Below are 19304 nucleotides of genomic sequence, written 5' to 3'. Positions count from 1 at the left end.
AGACATATAAGAATATCTTATGGCCAGCGCAGTTGCTCACGCCTGTAATCCTAGCTACTCAGGCTGAGATCTGAGGATCAAGGTTCAAAGCTAGCTCTGCACAAAAGGACCTTAGACTCTTATCTCCAATTAACCACTAGAAAACGGGAAGTGGGGCTTGGCTCAGGGGTAGGGCAGTAGCCTTGAGCTGAATTGCTCAGAGATGGCAACCAGACCAAGTTCAAGCTCCATGGCCTACACACACACACACACACACACACACACACACACACACACACACACACACACACACACAGAACCCAACCAACCAACCAAACAACCAGTCAAACAAACAAAAAATAAAACACGAATGTCTTATAAATCTGAAAGCAGAAATTGCAATTATGTAATTACAAGTCATTGAAGAAACACCAAAAATTGCTAGTAAGCACTTGAATGTAGGAAAAGACAGAACACATTCTTCCTAGAGCCTTCAGAGAGCGTGACCCAGCTGCCACATTGATTTCTTTCTTGTAATCTCCAGAACTGTGAGAAAATCCATTTCTGTTGTTTTAAGACTCACAGTTTGTGATGCCTAGCTATGGAAGCCCTAGGAAATAAACACACTCTATTGTATATTCCTGTGCAGTTCACTTTCCACTCTGTCTTTGCTTATAGGTGACCAAAGAATACTTCTTGATCATTTTAGTTGTGGAAAAATTTTCTTCTATTGATGCAACAGATAATAAATAGTAGAAACTATATGTAAAGGACATGTTTGTGGAGATTTATACACGTCACAGTTACTTCACAATAAATTCTGTTATTTACAATAACACCTATATCTTGTTTCTTTGGGAATAATTTTTTTTGTGTGGGTCATGGGGCTTGAACTCAGCCTGGGCACTGTCCCTGAGCTCTTCAGATCAAGGATACCATCCTACCCTTGAGCCAAGCCCCACTTCTTGTTTTATAGAGGTTAATTGGAGGTAAAGAGTCTCAGGTCCTTTTCCCTCACACCTTCCATGATTACAGGGGAAAGAAAGACCTCTGGGACATAGCCCTGCTCCTGCCCAGGGAACTGCAATTCCAGCACTCTCAGTAACTCCAGCCATCAGTCAGTAGCCCCCTTGGAGCTGCACATAGCCAGGGAGGCATTTGAGAAAGTAACATCCGGTTCTGTATCTGCCCCCATACAGGGAAAGGCAGCTGAAAACTCTTACATCCTCTAACTAAGCCCATCTAGCAGGAAAAATATGCATTGCTGTAGTGGCAATTCAGAATCAACTCTGAGCTAAGGACCATCCCCTAGTATGGCCCCCAGCTTGGTCTTAGAGAAGAGCTGCAGACCACTGAGTCAACAAAAATATGCCAATCCTATAGAAACTGCATTATGGAACAGCTCTTATCTATGACATGCTGAATAGAGTCCTTCCTTGCTTTCTCCTTCCTTCCTTCCTTCCTTCCTTCCTTCCTTCCTTCCTTCCTTCCTTCCTTCCTTCCTTCCTTCCTTCCTCCATGTTTTAGAGAACATGAACCACCAAGTTGAATGTTCTAGATTTATTGATCTGTGGATTTAAGATATATATATATAAATGTATAATATATGTAATGTGTTGTTTGTTATATTCTATTCTTTTCTATATTACCTTTCTTTGTTCAAAAGTAGAAGTATAATTATATAGTAGAGTGTCAGCAATTACCTTAGGCTTTTTAGAGTAGACAGCATTAGAGCTAAAAGTACATGACCCAATTTATTTCTATTCAACTTCTCTCTTCAGTGTAGAACACAAAGTTTTTTTTTCTCATTTGTATCTTCTATTGCACTCATTCCCTGTTCTCTCTTCTCTCATTTCTCCTTTAACCCCTCTATAAACTCACTCATATATTGTCGGAAAACTACTCTTCATCAACCTAACCTTACCATACAATCTCAATATTTTCATCTGATAGTCTAATTTTAATAATATAGCTCCATTCTACAAAGGAGGTCTACATCTTCACTCAATGGTCTCTACAAGCCCTGAACTTAGATAAGTAAAATCTTAATGAAGGATCAGAAAACCAGCTACTTAGTCAACTAAGACTCCAAGGAGAAGTAGATCAAGAAAATCACAGATTCCCCAAAGATAAAACCAAAAGGGTCTTCAAATGGTCAGAATACACCACAGAAATACTAAAATATGCAAATTGAAGGAAATATAGCTCTCAAAGTAGACAATGAGACAATATAGTGGACAAGCAAGGACATAGAAGATACTCCACAAGGTAAATGAGAAACTGCTGATAAATTTAATTAATGGAAAGTTTAAAAATATAGCCAAGATAGTTTGTGAGCACAAGACTAAGAATAATGGAATAATTCATGGAGAACAGAAACAAGAAGCTAAATGAAGTCCAAGAGATGGCAAAGGAATCCAGAGGAAAATAGAGGGTCTGTTCATCCACATGAGAAATTCATATCATCATCATTTATTTATGTCTTCTAACTAAAATACCTTATCTTGAGAATACAAAAGACCTATAAAGTAGACACATAAAGTAGAGTCCTCTGTGAATAATTCAGTAAAAACTGTATACTTATTAGTTATTTTGTTTTATAATGGCAATGTACAGAAAGGTTACAGTTACATAAGTGGGTTAATTGTGTACATTTCCTTTCTCCTGGTTTCCTTCCCCAAGACTCCCTTCTGCACCAAGTTATAAAGTTCTTTTCCCACATAGCATCTAATGAGTATCACTGTTGCATTGGTTATTAGGAGGGTATTGTTCTGTAGTCCAGACAGGACTGGAACATACATCCCAGACTAGCCTCAAGCTATTGTTCCTCTTTCTTCAGCCTTCCAGTTCTGAGATTACAAGTGTGTTGTGTACTACCATGGCCAACTTGCCCTTAGTTTGGTGTGTGTGTGTGTGTGTGTGTGTGTGTGTGTGTGTGTGTGTGTGTTTGGTTGGTCATGGGGCTTGAACTCTGGGCCTGAGTTCTGTCCCTGAGCTCTTCAGGTCAAGGCTATTGCACACCACTTGAGCCACAGAACCACTTCCTTTCCCTTAGTTTTTTTTCCATGTACTCTCAGAGAATATTTATTTCTTTTTTTATAATTATATTTTTATTGTAACTAATAGAAGGGTTGCAGTTATATTCGCTAGATAGAAGGTGCATTACTTCACACACATTGATACTCCTCTTATGTTTTTATCCCCCATTTCCCTCCCCCCACACCCTCCCAATCATCTTGCTTTCTCGCTTTCCCTTTCCTATTTCAAATAAACAAATAATCATAACTACAATATATCAGATAACAAGATAAGACACTGTAGCAATATGAGAATAATCAAGGGACAACAAAAGAGATGAAAAATAACATAGTACATTAAGAACACAATCACACATTATATGGCTCTTATTTCCAAATCATGGAGGTCCTTTCATTTAGCCTCATTTTATATGGCCTTATGTATCTAGGTTCTGAGCTATTGTAATCCTCTGCTAGGAGGGCCCAAGATTTGGACTAATTATTACAAATGAGAGAAACCATTGAGCTATGTTCCTTTGGGTCTGGCTTACTTCACTTAATATGATTTTTTTCTAAGTCTTTCCAATTCCTTACAAATGGGGTGATATCATTCTTTCTGATGGCAGCATGGAATTCCATTTTGTATAAATACCAATCATCTACTGAGGGGCATCTGACTTAGTTCCATATCTTTGCTATGGTAAATAGTGCTGCCATGAACATTGTGGTGCTAATGCCTTGCCCTTAGTTTTTATGTGATATGGCTGAGTGAGAATCAGTGGGCTACCACCATAGGTCTAGCATAGGAGAGTGACTCGATAAAACCATCAGGGGAATGAGCTGCTCGAAACAAATTTTGGGAAGGAGGATGATGACAGTAAACTAAAGATTATGCACCAAGCATGGTCCTTACCACAGTGAGAGTCACTCAGGAGCATAGTTTCTGCCAAGACTACAGACTTCAAGTTTATTGTGCAGCAAATTAAACAGTGATGTCCTATGAGGATGTTTAGGTATACAAAAAAACATGCTGTAAAGACCACCAGATGGTGAAATGACAGCATTAAAAGCTAGTTGAAGGCTACCGTCTATCTCTTAACAGTCTGGTGATTTACATACATGACACCTTTACACCAGACCTTAGGGAGAAGAGCAGGAAGAAGAATCCCTTTAATTGATTAAGTATTGTTTTATCCATTAGAGAACTAATTATTCCTGGAATTATATTTAAATGATCACATTGGATTAAGTTTAAATGAGATTACATATACTTATTTTTCTCCTGCCAATCAATGGATGGTGTTAGAAGAGGAATATTAGATTATAGAGTAAAATAAAGTAAAATGTATCTGTATAGTATTTGCATTGTAATTATAAGCCTTCATAATACTTATCCCAGATTACCCTACTTCAAAATTGTTGTGATCTCTCCTTAAATAGGTTTTCAGAAGATGAAAAAGAGAATCACAAAACTTTATATGAAATTATCTTTCCTCCTCTCTTTTCTCTTTCCTAACTATGTTTCTTTATCTTTATTTAAGTTTGGAAAGCTGGACTAAATTGCAGTTTGTGGCAACTTGCCCCCATGTGATTATCACTTTCTCTCCTTTATGGAGTGCTCAAAAATTTCCAGGTAAATGGTTGTTTATACCTAATTAAGTGCAATAGTTGCTGACAGTTCATTGAATATGAGGCATTATAACAAATAGAAGCTCTAAAGAAGAAACTGTCCATGTGATGCACACATAGAACAAGGGAAATAGGAAAGAGGCATTTAAACAACTTGTTGAAGAAGTTACTGGGCTTAGCTTTCACACTAACCTCTTCTTTATGTCTGTGAAGACACTCCTGACCTCCAATCACTTGTTTCCTTCTCTTGGGGGAGAATTTACTCCTTATATTTCCCTACCACTAATCCTATTTTATTGTGTCATCTGTTCATATGTTTCCATTATTCATGTACATCTTTGGAGGAAGATCTACATGGAATTCATTCTATAAAGTTTTGAGTCCTGGCAAATTCCTAGATTCATAAGAATATAAGATATGAGAATGCTGAGTATGAAACAGTGTCAGATTCAAGGTGTTCAAAGCTGTGTGTTCAAAGATGCTAATTGTTATTCTTAGTATGGGAAATTTAGGAACTCTGGATATTTACTGCAAATGGTTAGGTTCATTAACTATGAAGGGTTATTATTGAAGAAAGTAAAGTTAACTAGTCAACTAGATCAGTATCTGTTGATCTGGAGAGAAATCTATAGAATATTTGTACTGAAAAGAGAGATTGCATGAGTGTACATTGCTGTGTATAAAATGTTATGTATATTTAGCCTTATGTTTATATTCTTGGGAGTATGACCATTGAAATGTGCACCAATTCAGAAAATTTTTTCATATATTTTTTATTATAATTAATAGGAGGGTTACATTATATTCACAAGATAGAAGCTGCATTACTTCACAAACAATGATAACCTTTCTCATGTCTTGGTCCCACCCCTCATCTTGTTTCTCCCTCCCTTTCCTATCCTATTTCAAATAACCAAATAAGCATATATACTATATATATATATATATAATCAGTTAACAAGGTAAAATACTGTAACAATATGAGATAGCTAAGGGACAGCAAAAGAGATGAGAGATAACATAGTACATTAAGGACAACAATGACCTATTATATGGATTTTGTTTCTATAGCCTGATGGTCCTTTCATTTAGCGTCATACTATATGGCTTTATGTATGAAGGTTTTGCTCTATTGTAAATCTGTGCTAGGAGAGCCCAAGGTTTCTACTGATTATGACAAAGGAGGCAAACCATTGAGCCTATGTTCCCTTGAGTCTGGCTTACTTCACTTGATATGATTTTTTCTAAGTCTTTCCATTTCCTTACAAATTGGGCAATGTCGTTCTTACTGACAGCAGCATAGAATTCCATTTTGTATAAATACCACATCTTGTTGATCCACTCATCAACGGAGGCATCTAGGTTGGTTCCATATCTTTGCTATGGTAAATAGTGCTGCAATGGACATTGTTGTGCTAGTGGATTTAGTATGTCCTTGTTTCTAGATGACTGAGTAAATGCCAAGTAGTGAAATTTCTGGGTCATAGGGGAGCTCTATGTTTAGCCTTTTGAGGAACCATGATACTGCTTTCCTTAATGGTTGAATGAGTTTACACTCCCACCAACATTGTAGTAGTGATCCCTCCTGGCCACATCCCCTCCAGCATCTGTTGTTATTATATTTCTTGATCCTGGCTATTCTAACTGGAGTGAGGTAGAATCTTAGAGTTGTTTTGATTTGCATTTCTTTTATATCCAGAGATGTTGAGCATTTCTTCATGTGTCTGTAGGCCATTCTTATTTCTTCTTCAGAGAAGACTCTCTTTAAGTCTTTGGCCCATCTTTTAATGGGATGGTTGTTTCTTGGGAAATTAGTTTTGGAGTGATTCAGTTTTTTGAGCTGTTGATATATTTTAGATATGAGGCCTTTGTCAGTTGTGTGGTTAGTGAAGATCTTCTCCCACTCTGTAGGCTTTCTAGTTAGGTTGCTAGCTATTCTTTTGCCATACAGAAGCTCTGCAGTTTAATGCAGTCCCTTTTGTTCAAACTTCCTTTAATTTGTTATGTTTCTGGGTCTTTATTAAGAAAGTTTCGACCTGTGCCAAGGAGACCTAGTGTATCTCCTTTTCCTTCTTGTAAAGTTTTCAGTGTATCTGCTTTTACCTCGTGGTCTTTGATCCATTTGGAGTTAATCCTGGTGCAGGATGACATAGAACGATCCAACTTTAGTTTTCTGCATGTGCTTAACCAGTTCTGCCAACACCATATGTTGAAGAGGCTGTCTTTCTTCCATTTTGTTTTTTTTTTTTTGGCTAGGTGGCCATAGCTCTGTGGTTGATTTCTGGGTCTTAAGTTCTATTTCATTTGTCCTCAGGCCTGTTCTTGTACCACTATCAAGCTGTTTGGTTACTATACCTCTGTAATAGAGTTTAAAGTTTGGTATTGAAATTCCTCCAGTACTGTTCTTTCTGCTAAGAATTGTTTTTGCTATACGGGGTCTTTTATTGTTCCATATGAAATTCTGGATTTCTTCTTCTGTTTCTTTAAAGAATGACATTGGGATATTAATGGGTATTGCATTGAATTTGTAGATAGCCCTTGGCAAGATTTTGGATGTTAATTCTCCCAATCCAGGAGCATGGGAGGTTTTTCTATTTCCTCAGTTTTGCTTTAATTTCCTTTTTCAGGGTTTTAAAGTTTTCATCAAAAAGGTCCTTTACGTTCTTAGTCAATTCCTAGGTACTTTATTTTCTTTGATAGCCAGTGTTTTCTTTTGTGAGAACAAATCCTCTGCAATCTTGTAGGAAGTCAGATGTGTTAGTGCCAAGCTAGATGTAGTAGCGATTCATAAGATTATATTCTTGTTCATGATCATGTGTTCTCTCTCCAGTCTGAAAATTCATATAAAGGATATGTGCTTCTAAGATTTCAGCATCACACAGTTGTTCTAAAAGTTTCCAGAAATGAACATCAGTTCATAGAATTCTTGTATGCTTTAGCACATGTTGGAGTTTTCAGTGAGCAGGTAGATATGTTAGTGGTAGGTAGATGGAAGGGAAGGAGGAAGATTGTAGGTTGGTTAAGGTATTTTTTATGTCACTATATCTAACATATTAACTTAGCATACTAATTTTTATTGACTTGACAGAGTCAATCCTTCTGTGAGTTGAGTATAATATCAGGTCTTGAACACCTAAACTGTGTGGATAATTTTTATTTGGCTGTGGGGGGAATGAATAAATAGCTGCGAAGACACCAGAGAAGTTGGAGAATTATGAAGATAATACAAGATAAACAATTACTTTTTCTTCGAAACACAGTTCCTTTACAGCATTATTTTTTTTTCCTATGTATGTGGTACCGAGGAATTGAACCCGGGTCTTCATGCATCTAGGCAACCACTTTAACCACTAGGCCAAACTCCTGGCCCTTACAGCATTATTTTTGAAGAATAAGTAGATCATAAGAGTGTGTGAAAGTTGATTCCTCTCAGGACCTTGGTTGTCTTTTGAGTGGTTTTTATTTTTGGTTGTTGTATGATATTAAAGAATGGCTTTAATTTCCTTTTTCAGATTTTTGAAATTTTCATCATAGAGGTCTTTTACCTCTTTTGTTAAGTTAGTTGCTAGGGTTTTTTTGAGGCTACTCCACAAAGAGTTGCTTCCCTGATTTCAGCCTTGCTCTTCTCATAGTTTGAAGACAGAAAAGCCATTGAATTTTGAGGGTTAATTTTGACTTTGCCAAATTTTCAGAGTAGCTTGAGTAACATGGTAGTAGAGTTTATAGGGTTTTTAAACACAGGATCATGTCATCTGCAAAGAGTGAGAGTTTCGCTCATCTTTCCCTATTTGGATCCCCTTTATGTTTGCCTTTTGCCTATTACTGGAGCTAGAAACTGTAATACTATATTGAAGAGGAGCAGAAGCAGTGGAAATCCTTGTCTTGTTTCTGATTTTAGAGGAAATGGCTTTAACTTTTTGCCATTAAGTATAATGCTGACTGTAGGTTTGTCATATACAGCCTTTATTATATAAACCTTCATTCATTACCTGCCAAGAGATATCTCTAAGTACAGAGAGTAGTAGAGACCCCACAGACCAGATAAGCATGTGAAAATAAGGAATTGGCTGAGAGACACTGTGTCAGGAACCCAGCACCAGCACCCAGGAGGTCCCTGCATTTCTTGGAAGACAAGGAAATGAAGAAATATTTAGTAGGCATTAAGAAAATTTTACCATCAGAGAAGTCATGATGAAAGTTTCCATTGGTTTAGCTTGTGTGAATACCTAAAGCTCTCGCAGATATTTCTCTATGTTTAGTTCTCATGACTCTTCTGTAAGGAGAGCAGGGATGGGAGAGTCTATCCTATTTCATAGCAGAGAAAAACAAAAGGACTTGCCCTTGACATCCTAGCTGGTAAACAGCAGAGAAGAAACTTGAACTCAGTGATCTTTCTACCGTTCTATGATTATAACTAAAGTTCTATTTCCAAAAAATGTGGAAGGCCAGTAGAGGTCTAAATTGTGTATCTTATATGTGTGTTTGAAAAAAAAAACAACATGGTAGGCATGGGCTCAAGTGACAAAGCCCCTGTCAAAGAAGTTTGAGGCCCTGAGTTCAAGCCCCATTACACCAAGAAAATAATTTCTCAATGAACTTCTGTTGTACAATTGATGCTAAAAAAATCTGTTAAAGAAGATAAATGTAGAATTGGGAATAAAGAATGGGTACCATAGCATTTGATTAAAAAGAATAGTGAGAAACAAGCCAGGAATTCTCCCTAAAGACTGGAGGGTGCTGACAGCATATATTTCCCTACAACCCTTGTCAAGGCCCCCATGACCTCCCTATTTCTCAAACTATAGATGAGGGGGTTCAGGGCTGGAGTGACAATTGTGTAGAACACAGAGATGATGTTGTCTTGTCTGGGACTATGGAAGGAACTGGGCAGGACATACATGAACGTGGCAGCCCCATAAAACATCCCAACCACAGTCAGGTGGGAAGAGCAGGTGACAAGGGCTTTCTTCCTCCCCTCATTTGAGGGCATGCGGAGCACAGTGAAGAGAATGAGTGTGTAGGAGGTGACAATGGCAGAAAGGGGAAGCAAGAGGAATGTCACCCCTGTCACATATACCAAGAGTTCATAGGTAGAGGTGTCTTCACAGGCCAACTTCAGCAGAGGGGGGATCTCACAGAGAAGGTGTCTGATTTCCAAGGAGAAGCAGAAGGGAAAATGCATGGTGTGTACTGTATGTCCTAGAGCACTCAGAGATGCCAGGATCCATGATGTGCTCACCGTGAGCCAAAGGACTTTTGGACTCATGAAGACCATGTAGTTGAGAGGATGACAAATGGCCACGTACCTGTCATAGGCCATAAAGGCTAGAAGCAGGTCCTCTGCTCCACCAAATGTCAGTGCCAGGAACATCTGTAGAGCACAGCCTCCAAAGGAGATGGTATTGTCTTCAAGGAGAAAGTCCATGATGGCCTTAGGTGTGACAACTGATGTGAAAAGGAGGTCTATGAGAGAGAGCTGCCTGAGCAGGAGGTACATGGGCACGTGGAGCCTGGAGTCCATGGTGATGAGCAGGAGCAGCAGCCCATTGCTGGTCAGGGCCAGCAGGTAGAGGACTGTGATTGTGGCACAGAGCAGTTCAGGAAACCCACTGTCATTGAGAATGCCCACCAAGATGAAGCCGCTTCCCAAGGTGGAATTCCAGACCTCCATTCTGTTTGAATACTTAATTTCTTAAAAACAGTTTAAGGCCATATAGTATGACGCTAATTGAAAGGACCTCTAGGATATAGAAACAAAAGCCATATAATGAATGATTGCTGTCCTTAAGGTACTATGTTATCTCTCAGCTCTTTTGCTGTCCCTTGGTTATCTCATATTGTTACAGTATCTCACTTTGTTATCTGATATATCAGATATATTTGTATTTGGTTATTTGAAATTGGATAGGGAAGGGTGGAAAACAAGATGGGGGTTGGGGGGGAAGGTAATGGGGACCAAGACATGTGAAAGGGTATCAATGTATGTGAATTAATGCACCTTCTATCTGGCAAATATCATGTAACCCTTTTATTAATTACAATAAAAATATCAAAAAAGAAATAATGTACATCACCTAACTAATGTAATTATAACCCCTCTATATATTATCTTGACAATAAAATACAGTTAAAAAACAAACAAAAAAAACCAGTTTATAGTTGAAGTCTTTTTAAGGGAGTTTGGTTGGTTTGTGATTGGTCACAGGGCATGACATTGCCAAAAGGAATTCAAGAATCCTGAGAAATATTATTTTCTTCTCTACATTTCCTCTCCTGTTTCTGACTTTCTGAATGTTTTTATTGAGTTATTTTCACCCACCATGTCACCCACATGGGTAACAGAACTGGTCAGAATTTGTAACTATTAATACTTCCGTTTATATAAATCATCAAGGCATATGCATAAGAAAAATATCATAGGGGAAAAGTTGAAACCTAACAGATTTTATGCTTAAAATCTACTTCAATTTTTCATGAAATATCCATTGCCATTTTCTTCTTGGACATCATGTCTGCCTTTACTTTCTGTCCTCCAGGTCATTGGCAGTGTCATTTTCAGAATTTCTGGGTGTTGAACTACTTTATCTCAGTAGTTTTCATGTATGTTCCTCACCCTCATGGGATTCATGCTAGTCTGCTGGAGGAAAAAAATCTGTGATGAACTGAATAGATGGAAGAGAGAGATTGTTTTAGAGGTGAATTTATAGAAAAGATATTTACCTACTTGAAATTAATACCGAGACATTTACTTAGGGTGAGATGAGACCCAAGAAATAGATGGGGTCAGTGAAGGTGTGCAAGCTGTTTTACCTCACATAATATGAGTGGTAAACTGCAAAGACAGGAGGTTATAGAAAAGCCCAGAAGTGATATTACTGTCTACATTTATCATGGCATTTAAAGAGGAGTCAATTTCATATCCTTCATCATTGGAATTGGAGGGAAGATGACAGCCCCATGCATATACCAAATGGAAGTTGTAGAGGAGTAAAGCTCATGTAGTGTGTGTGTGTGTGTGTGTGTGTGTGTGTGTGTGTGTGTGTGTGTGCGCGCGCGCCACAATATCACTTCACCCACTACTTATGCACATGGATTAGTTAAGAGATATTATGGAATACAACAAGAATATTTGCAAGAATATTCCTCAACAAAATTTCATTTATATAACTATATCTGTTATACCTGTGAAGGGTTTATTTAAACTTTGGGGCCTTTTAATGTTGGGACCATTGAAACCTTACATGGAAAGCCTTCTCTAATCATCTCCTTTCATTCATTCAGTCAATATCTACTGAGGGCCTACAATGCATTAAAATACTATGATGGTAATTGCACAAATTTGAAATACTCCCTACATAACTGCGTCATCTAATACTGAGGATTTATTAATGAAGGCACATTTGGCATAATTGAGAAGTTTTAGGAAGTGGCAGATAAGCTATTGACTGAATAAATATAACTGAATAAGTCATAGGTTTGGAGTATAAGAATAAAGGCAGACAGATTAGCACTATAAAGGTCAGGAAAATGACATACAGCATAAATATGCCCTGCCTCTATGTATGTTTCCCTGTATTATTATCAAGGAACAAGTCAGAAAAAGATTTTCTTAAAATACTGTGTCATCACTAATTGACTTTTTTTTTTTGCCAGTCCTGGGTTTGAGCTCAGAGCCTAAGCACTGTCCTTGGGCTTTCTCAAGGCTAGAGCTCTACCACTTGAGCCTCAGCACCACTTCCAGCTTTTTACTATGTATGTGGTACCAAGGAAAAGAACCCGGGCCTTCGTGCATGCCAGGCAAGCAGTCTACTACTAGGCCAAATTTCTGGCCCCACTAATTGACTTTTGAGACATTTATTTTGCTTCATGAAACAGGAGCTTTAAGTCTAACCTTAGAAACATCCACTGGAAGATCTTTTTTGCCTTATTGACAACGTAAAGACAAGTTCAAAGACTAATTTTTCTTTGCCTTTGGCCAGTTCTGGAGCTTGAACTCAGGGCCTGGGGTGTTGTCCTTTAGCTTTCTCAAGGCTAGTGCTCTACTACTTGAGTCACAGTACTACTTCTGGCCTTTTCCGTTTATGTAGTACTGAGGAATCAAACCTAGGGTTTTGTGCATTCTAGGCAAGCACTCTACCACTGGCCCCAAGAGTAATTATTGGCACTGTTTCTGATAAGCATGAAACTTGAAATGTGCTAGCATTTATCAAATAGGAGAGCAATGGATAGAGAAATAAAGATATGTGGCTTTATCATGACATCAATACATATGATCACTCGCCTCATTTCTCTCCCTCAACACCGTTCACAGATGCATTAGCAATAGATGCTAATAAATGTCTTGAAAAAGACAAAGTATAGGCATTATCTGGGCATGTGTGGGCCAATTTGGATAGGATTTCAAAAAGGAGAAAAGAGGTAGGGCTTGAGGTAATCCAGAGAAGTCCAAATCCTGCCTACTTACCATATTACTCTATAGCCAAGGGCTAATTTTCCCTCCTTTACCTTTCACTGCTTTTCTTCTCTAGGGACCACTAAAGAGAAAGGCTAAGCAACACCACTGTGCTATCAGAAAAAGAACCTATGCTGGAAAATTCAATACAGGAGCAGTCAGCAGAAGGTAAGTGTTCTAGAGGAGCATTGTTGCACTTTATGACCATGTTCAGAGTCAATGAAGAAAATAAAGCTAAATCTTTAGAAGATTAGTTGTAGATTCTTTTAGTCTCTACCAATGATCCATACATTTCCATCTTTTAACATACATATATATATTATTACCTTTAAATAGTTACCAGTCAACATGTCAGTTTGTAAGTACAATGGCATCTTACATTTCCATTTTCTAAATGAATTTAGATGGCTCTTCTGAGGAATTTTTAGTGTTAGGCAAGCATGCAAAGAAGAGGAAGTCCTAAGTGATAAGCTTCTTCGAATGTATTAATTGAGAATTCATATCATATTACCTGAGTCCAGGAAAATTCCCATGTACCGAAAGTTAGCACTGAGACTTTTACAAGGAACATAAAAACTGAAGTCAGGCTTGAGGTATTGCAAACTGGGAGGAGTCCCCACATGTAAAAGGTGAATGCTGTACAACGTGCCTAGAACACACATGAGTGTGAGAGAGCCATGAACCTTGAGAAATGGAACAATCTGAGAAGATAATTCCTGGTTCCATTTCTCAACACTCATGGCACCCACCTATTATAGAGAAACAGAGACAGAATCCTTACCTTCCATGAAGAAAAGTCATAGCTTTCAAGGACACCCTTGGTGTCCTGGGATTGCTGTGGTACATGGAAAGGCTCAGTATGTCTAGATATAGATGTGCATGGTAATCCCACGGGTCACAGGTCAAAGGCTGATCTCCCTGGTCAGTCCTCTAAGAAAAGGGATGGGTACTAATAATCACCTGAAAATCCAGGCACAATGCTTGGAACCCTGGAAATGAGTCTCTCGGAATCCAGTCTTTGTGAGAAAATCATTCACCATAATGCATTGTTTCTAGATGAGTTTTGAGTCCATGTACTCAGACTTTCATATACTCTGCCAGCTGGAGACCATGATAAGAGATGAGCTGGGAAAGAAGAATGGGCAAAGTGGCTCACCATTTCATTATCCCTAGCATTGTCCCTAGGGCAGCAGGAGCCAGGGCTTATCCTCAGGGACTTAGCACAGTTTAACCTTCTCAGACAAAATGACCTACAATAATTTTTTTATCTGCTCATGGAAACTGGATTTTAATGAATCCTCTTGGGTTTGTCTCCTGGGCTGCCATTTCTGTAAGCATCACTCACTAAATTAGCTGTGAGTCTTGAGATCTTGGGTCCTACATGATCTGGCTATCAACGGCCTTAACTAAAGAACTGGTTTCGGGGTTGGGAATTTAACTCAGTGGAAAAACCCTGACTGGCAAGGGTAAAGCCCTGAGTTCAGTCCTCAGCTCTTGAAAAAAAGGTTTCAACTCCTGGCCTCGTGCCCAGGGCCCTGCCAGCCTCAGTGTAAGTTATAATGGGACTCATGTCTGTGTCGGAGCTTCCACTCCCCTCCTACCTCCCTGTCTTCTGTCTGGGATGTTCGCTTCTGGAAGAGTCATTGTGTACTTTTGGTAATCTCAGGTTTCCCTTCTCCAAAGTTTAACCTGTCAGACTGATATAATGGACACTTGGATGCTGTCAAGTTTTTTGTTTCTCACATCTACCCTGTGTCATGTGTGTGCACACTTGTGCCTCTGTATAGGAGACAGAAAATGAGCTATGCATAGCTCAGGATGAAGACACAGCTCCAACCCTCAGTTGTCACTGCCCCAGCACAGCATTTCTCCTCTCCAGCCAGATAGGAGTGAAGGACTGTGTATTCATAAAGAGCATTCACATCATACACACATGATAGAAAGGAAGTGGAGATGCGCTCAAGTGGTAGAGTTCCAGCCTTCAACCGAAATCCAATTCAGAATGGCAGGATCTGAGTTCAAGCCCCTGTAACAGCACAAAAAAGAGAGAAATAGAGACAGAGATATATAGAGAGACAAGGAACAAGAAGTGATTAATATTGGAGGATAATCATATTTAACTGAATTTAAATAATTTATATTACACCTATGTGGAAACAGTAGGATGCACCATTCTAAATAATTATATGCTCTGAGGTATCTGTTAAAGTAAATAAAATGCTCCTTCTACAAATGAATAAAAATCACAGGGCTAGATATTGGCAATTCTTTTTTTTTATTTTTTGCCAGTCCTGGGGACTGATCCCAGGACCTGAGCATTGTTCTTGGGCTTTCCTCAAGGCTAGAGGTCTTCCACTTGCGCCACAGCACCACTTCTGGCTTTTCTATGTATGTGGTACTGAAGAATAGAACCTGGGTATTCATTCATGTTTGGCTACCACTAGACCAAACTCCCTGCCCAGATATTGGCAATTCTTAATATGAAATCCTCTACCCATGGGACTAATTTCCTTCCACTCTGAAGGCAGACATACATTTTTGGGGGTTGATGTGTTCTTGTAGAACCACTGTCTATCACCTGTTGGTATCCCAAAGAATAAACCTTATGTGAGTATGTGTCGACACACCTGCCATCCCATCCTTCAGCTGGGATTTATGTTTGTGAAAAATAACTTTTACCTGTTAAGTCACAGAGATTAATGACGTATTGATTTGAATTCAGGAATTGAGGACAAAAGGCATCAAAGTATGATACTGAGGTGAGATTATCACTCTGCTTTTGAAAAGTGTTACTCAGACATTTATTTTTGTATTATTCTTGACTTGTTACTGCAGAGTTGAGCTGTTTATTATCTGGCATCAATAGGGCATGTCTGCTGATCTCTGTACATATCAGAGCAAGTAGTGTTTCCTTCAGTTAAAGAAATGTACATCTTGGTGATAATGAATGTAAGAGGAAATTTTATTATACTAGTTTGCAATCTAAGCAATATACAGGGTTAAGCATATTTTTTCACATACTTCATTTATGTCCAAACTTACTCTATTATATTTATTTTAAAAGAAAAATTATTTTGGCTAGTCGTGGGGCTTGAACTCAGGGCCTGAGCACTGTCCTTGGATTTTTCTCAAGGTTAGTGCTCTATCACTTGAGCCACAGCACCACTTCCAGCTTTTTTCTATGCATGTGGTACCGAGCAATTGAACCTGGGTCTTTGTGCATGCTAGGCAAGCACTCTACCACTAGGCCAAACTCCTGGCCCCTTTAAACAGAATTTCTAAGATTGACTTTTACATCTCACACTACATTGAGAAATATTATCTTCAGTTTGCATCTCAGAAACCATTACAGTCTTTTTAGGAAAATTATGTTGTAGGTTATAAAGTCCAAACACTCCACAAAGGATACATTGTCTCCCATATTTTACCCCTTTGTACTTCATTCCTATTTTCTAGAGGTTTTCCATAGTTTGTCTCCGTATTTCTCAGATGTGCGTGCAGAACATGTCCTTTAGTAATGAATTAAAGATATTATTTTAGGGTTAACTTTTTTGGAAAGATTTTATTAACACTGATTTTTTTACATTATATTTCAAATGTCATGTTTAACAAGTATTCAAGAAGGGAATCTCTATATGCAATCACTGGCACATAGATTTTAGAACATAATTAAAATTAAGCTGAGGGTTTGTATGTGATAGATATATATCAATCTATAAAATATTATGTCTATAGAGAATATATCCCATCATAGATTTTATGTCTATGAAGTTACGTTTATATCTCCAAGATCATGTCCATAACCTTGGGTACCTGAACATTGAGTCATCGCTCTTGTACTGTTTGGATCTAATATCCACATATCAAGGAGACCATGTGACTTTTGTTCCTATGGTGGACTTATCTCACTCAGTGTGATTTGCTCTAGTTTCATCCACTTCCCAGCGATTGCCATTATTTTATCCTGTCTGTTGGCTATGTAGAATTTCAATGTGTGTATATCTATATCTCTATCTATATCTATATATCACATTTTTTGTATCCATTCATCTGCAGTAGGGCATCTGGGTTGTTTCCATTGCTTGACTATTGTAAATAGTGCAGAGATGAACATGGCTAAGCAGATGTCCTTATCATATCCTGGGATAATGATGTTCAGGGTAGATGCCCAGGAGTAGTATGGCTGGGTCATAGGGAAGGTCTATTTTTAGTTTTTTGAGAAACCTCCAAACTGCCTCCCAGAGTGGCTGTAGTAGTTTACATTCCCACCAGCAGTGCAGTAGAGTTCCTCTGTCTCCACAACCCCTTCAGCATTTGTCGTTGTCTGAGTTCAGAGTATTTAAAGGTATTTTAAAAGTATATATATATATATATATATATTTTATCATCTTTAAGTAGTTATACGAAGGAATTGCCATTCATCATTCATCAGTTTATGAATACAATGCTGCATCTTGATCAATATTACCTCATTGATCATTCACCACCTGTCCTTCCTAGTATTTTTTTTCCCAGTCCTCGTGCTTGAACTCAGGGCCTAAGCACTGTTCTCGGACTTTTCTCAAGGCTAGAGATCTACCCTTGAGCCACAACACCAATTCCAGCTTTTTTTTTTGCCAGTCCTGGGCTTGAGCGCAGGGCCAGAGCACTGTCCTTGGACTTTCTCAAGGCTAGAGCTCTACCACTTGAGCCTCAGCACCACTTCTAGCTTTTTTTCTATGTATGTGGTACCGAGGAATCGAACCCAGTTCTTCATGCATGCTAGGCAAGCACTCTACCACTAGGCCAAACTCCCCACCAGCTTTTATTTTTTCCTATGTATGTGGTGCCAAGGAATCGAACCTGGGTCTTTGTGCATGCTAGGCAAACACTCTACCACTAGGCCAACCCCACCCTGTCCTTCCTAATCCCTCCTTTTCCCCTCAATTTTGTAGGAAATGCATTGAATTTAAAGATATTTTTAAATCCAGATGTTTCACCCTACATTTTAACATTCTAGTTCACTATTTTCTTCTTCATACAGTATTAGCTAGTGATATGGCTCAGTGATAGAGCACTTGGCTACCATGTGCAAACTCTGGGTTACATTATTTGAACTGAAAATACTTAGTTAAATGTGACTATTTTAGTTTCAAAAATTGTCCAATTTAGAACTGAAGGCCATGTTAGAAGTAGGTCACCATTAACATTATGACAGATCTAAGTTTTGTCTATATCTTTAGGTAACAAAAATATGCCTGTGATATATAAACATCAAATGACATTTGCTAAATACATGAAAGAATAAAGGAAGTGAATTTATTTGCATATATTATCACATTTTTCATGTTCCTTAGGTAGTTTTTGGCTCTTTGCTCTATATCTGTAAGCTTACAGACATAGCTCATCTTTAGCTTTTATGGAACTGAAAAGTAGTTAATGTGTATACTGCCATGTTGTTCTTCCTTACCTTTCTTCATCCCTCCCTTCTTTCCTTCTTTTCTGTCCTTTCAAATCCACTCTCTTTCTTTCTTCCTCCTTCATTTTCTCTCTTCTTTCTCTTTCATTCAATTATTGCTGATTTTTGGCCATTGCATACCAATGTATCTGGCTTTTTAATTTTTAATATTATTTTACATGAAAAAATTATTATTTTATTTGTGGTAGTTTGTGAAAATTCTCTAATACAAGATTCAGGAAAAGAAAATGAATTTTTAAAAAGTGAAGGAGTGGAATGTAATTAGGAAAACTATTCAGAAAAATCTCTTTTCCAAATATCTGTTCTATTTTATGTCATGGGATTATATTAATAACAATAATAACATATTGTATACTTAAAAATTGCTGGCTACAGTTTTATCTGTTCTTACCACAAAGTATGTGAAGTCAACAAAATCTCAATAAGCTTGAATTATCAATGCTATAATTACATACACCTAAAACATCACAATGTACACAGAAAATAAATAACATAGTCAACAGATGTTAATTCTAAAAAGAACAAACAATATTAGGATTTTGAAGATTTTTTACTACTTACACATACAGAAACACATGTTAAGCACTATTTACCATATAAATGCCTGACATTTGTTTTCTTTTGCTAAGAATCATAAGATAAGGCTTCTATTTAACAGATGAGCAAACCAAGGTACAAAAAGAATTGGACATAGTGTCCAAAGATTGTACAGATAACAAACTCAGGGACTCTGGTGTTTCTCTCTCTCTCTCTGAATACTCTAAAACAT

At 38.0% G+C, this 19304-nt stretch overlaps 2 protein-coding genes across 4 annotated transcripts in view; one reads left to right on the top strand and one right to left on the bottom strand.

Moving 5' to 3' along the window:
• The window catches only part of LOC150053280 (uncharacterized), a 187980-nt gene that overhangs the window by 75563 nt on the left and 93113 nt on the right, over window positions 1-19304 (top strand). For all 3 annotated transcript variants that reach the window (XR_016538085.1, XR_016538084.1, XM_090348259.1), the window contains exon 2: window positions 13154-13245. Coding sequence is in view for 1 of the 3 variants with exons in the window: in XM_090348259.1 (XP_090204385.1) it covers window positions 13154-13245 (92 nt within the window). In the remaining 2 variants the exon portion in view is untranslated. The remainder of the gene's footprint in view (window positions 1-13153; window positions 13246-19304) is intronic.
• Window positions 9346-10296, bottom strand: LOC150053288 (olfactory receptor 2AG2-like). Its single transcript, XM_090349016.1, has one exon. The coding sequence runs from the start codon at window positions 10294-10296 to the stop codon at window positions 9346-9348; it is 951 nt and encodes a 316-aa protein (XP_090205142.1).

The sequence above is a fragment of the Megascapheus bottae genome, chromosome 16, assembly GCF_031878675.1.
Source record: "Megascapheus bottae isolate mThoBot1 chromosome 16, mThoBot2.hap1, whole genome shotgun sequence".
In the NCBI taxonomy this organism is placed as follows: domain Eukaryota; kingdom Metazoa; phylum Chordata; class Mammalia; order Rodentia; family Geomyidae; genus Megascapheus; species Megascapheus bottae.
The sequence above is the reverse complement of the archived record's forward strand: the minus strand, read 5'-3'. Positions and strand labels throughout refer to the sequence as shown.

Coding starts and splice junctions, on each gene's coding strand:
- LOC150053288 (XM_090349016.1), bottom strand. CDS start 10,296: ATGGAGGTCTGGAATTCCACCTTGGGAAGCGGCTTCATCTTGGTGGGC.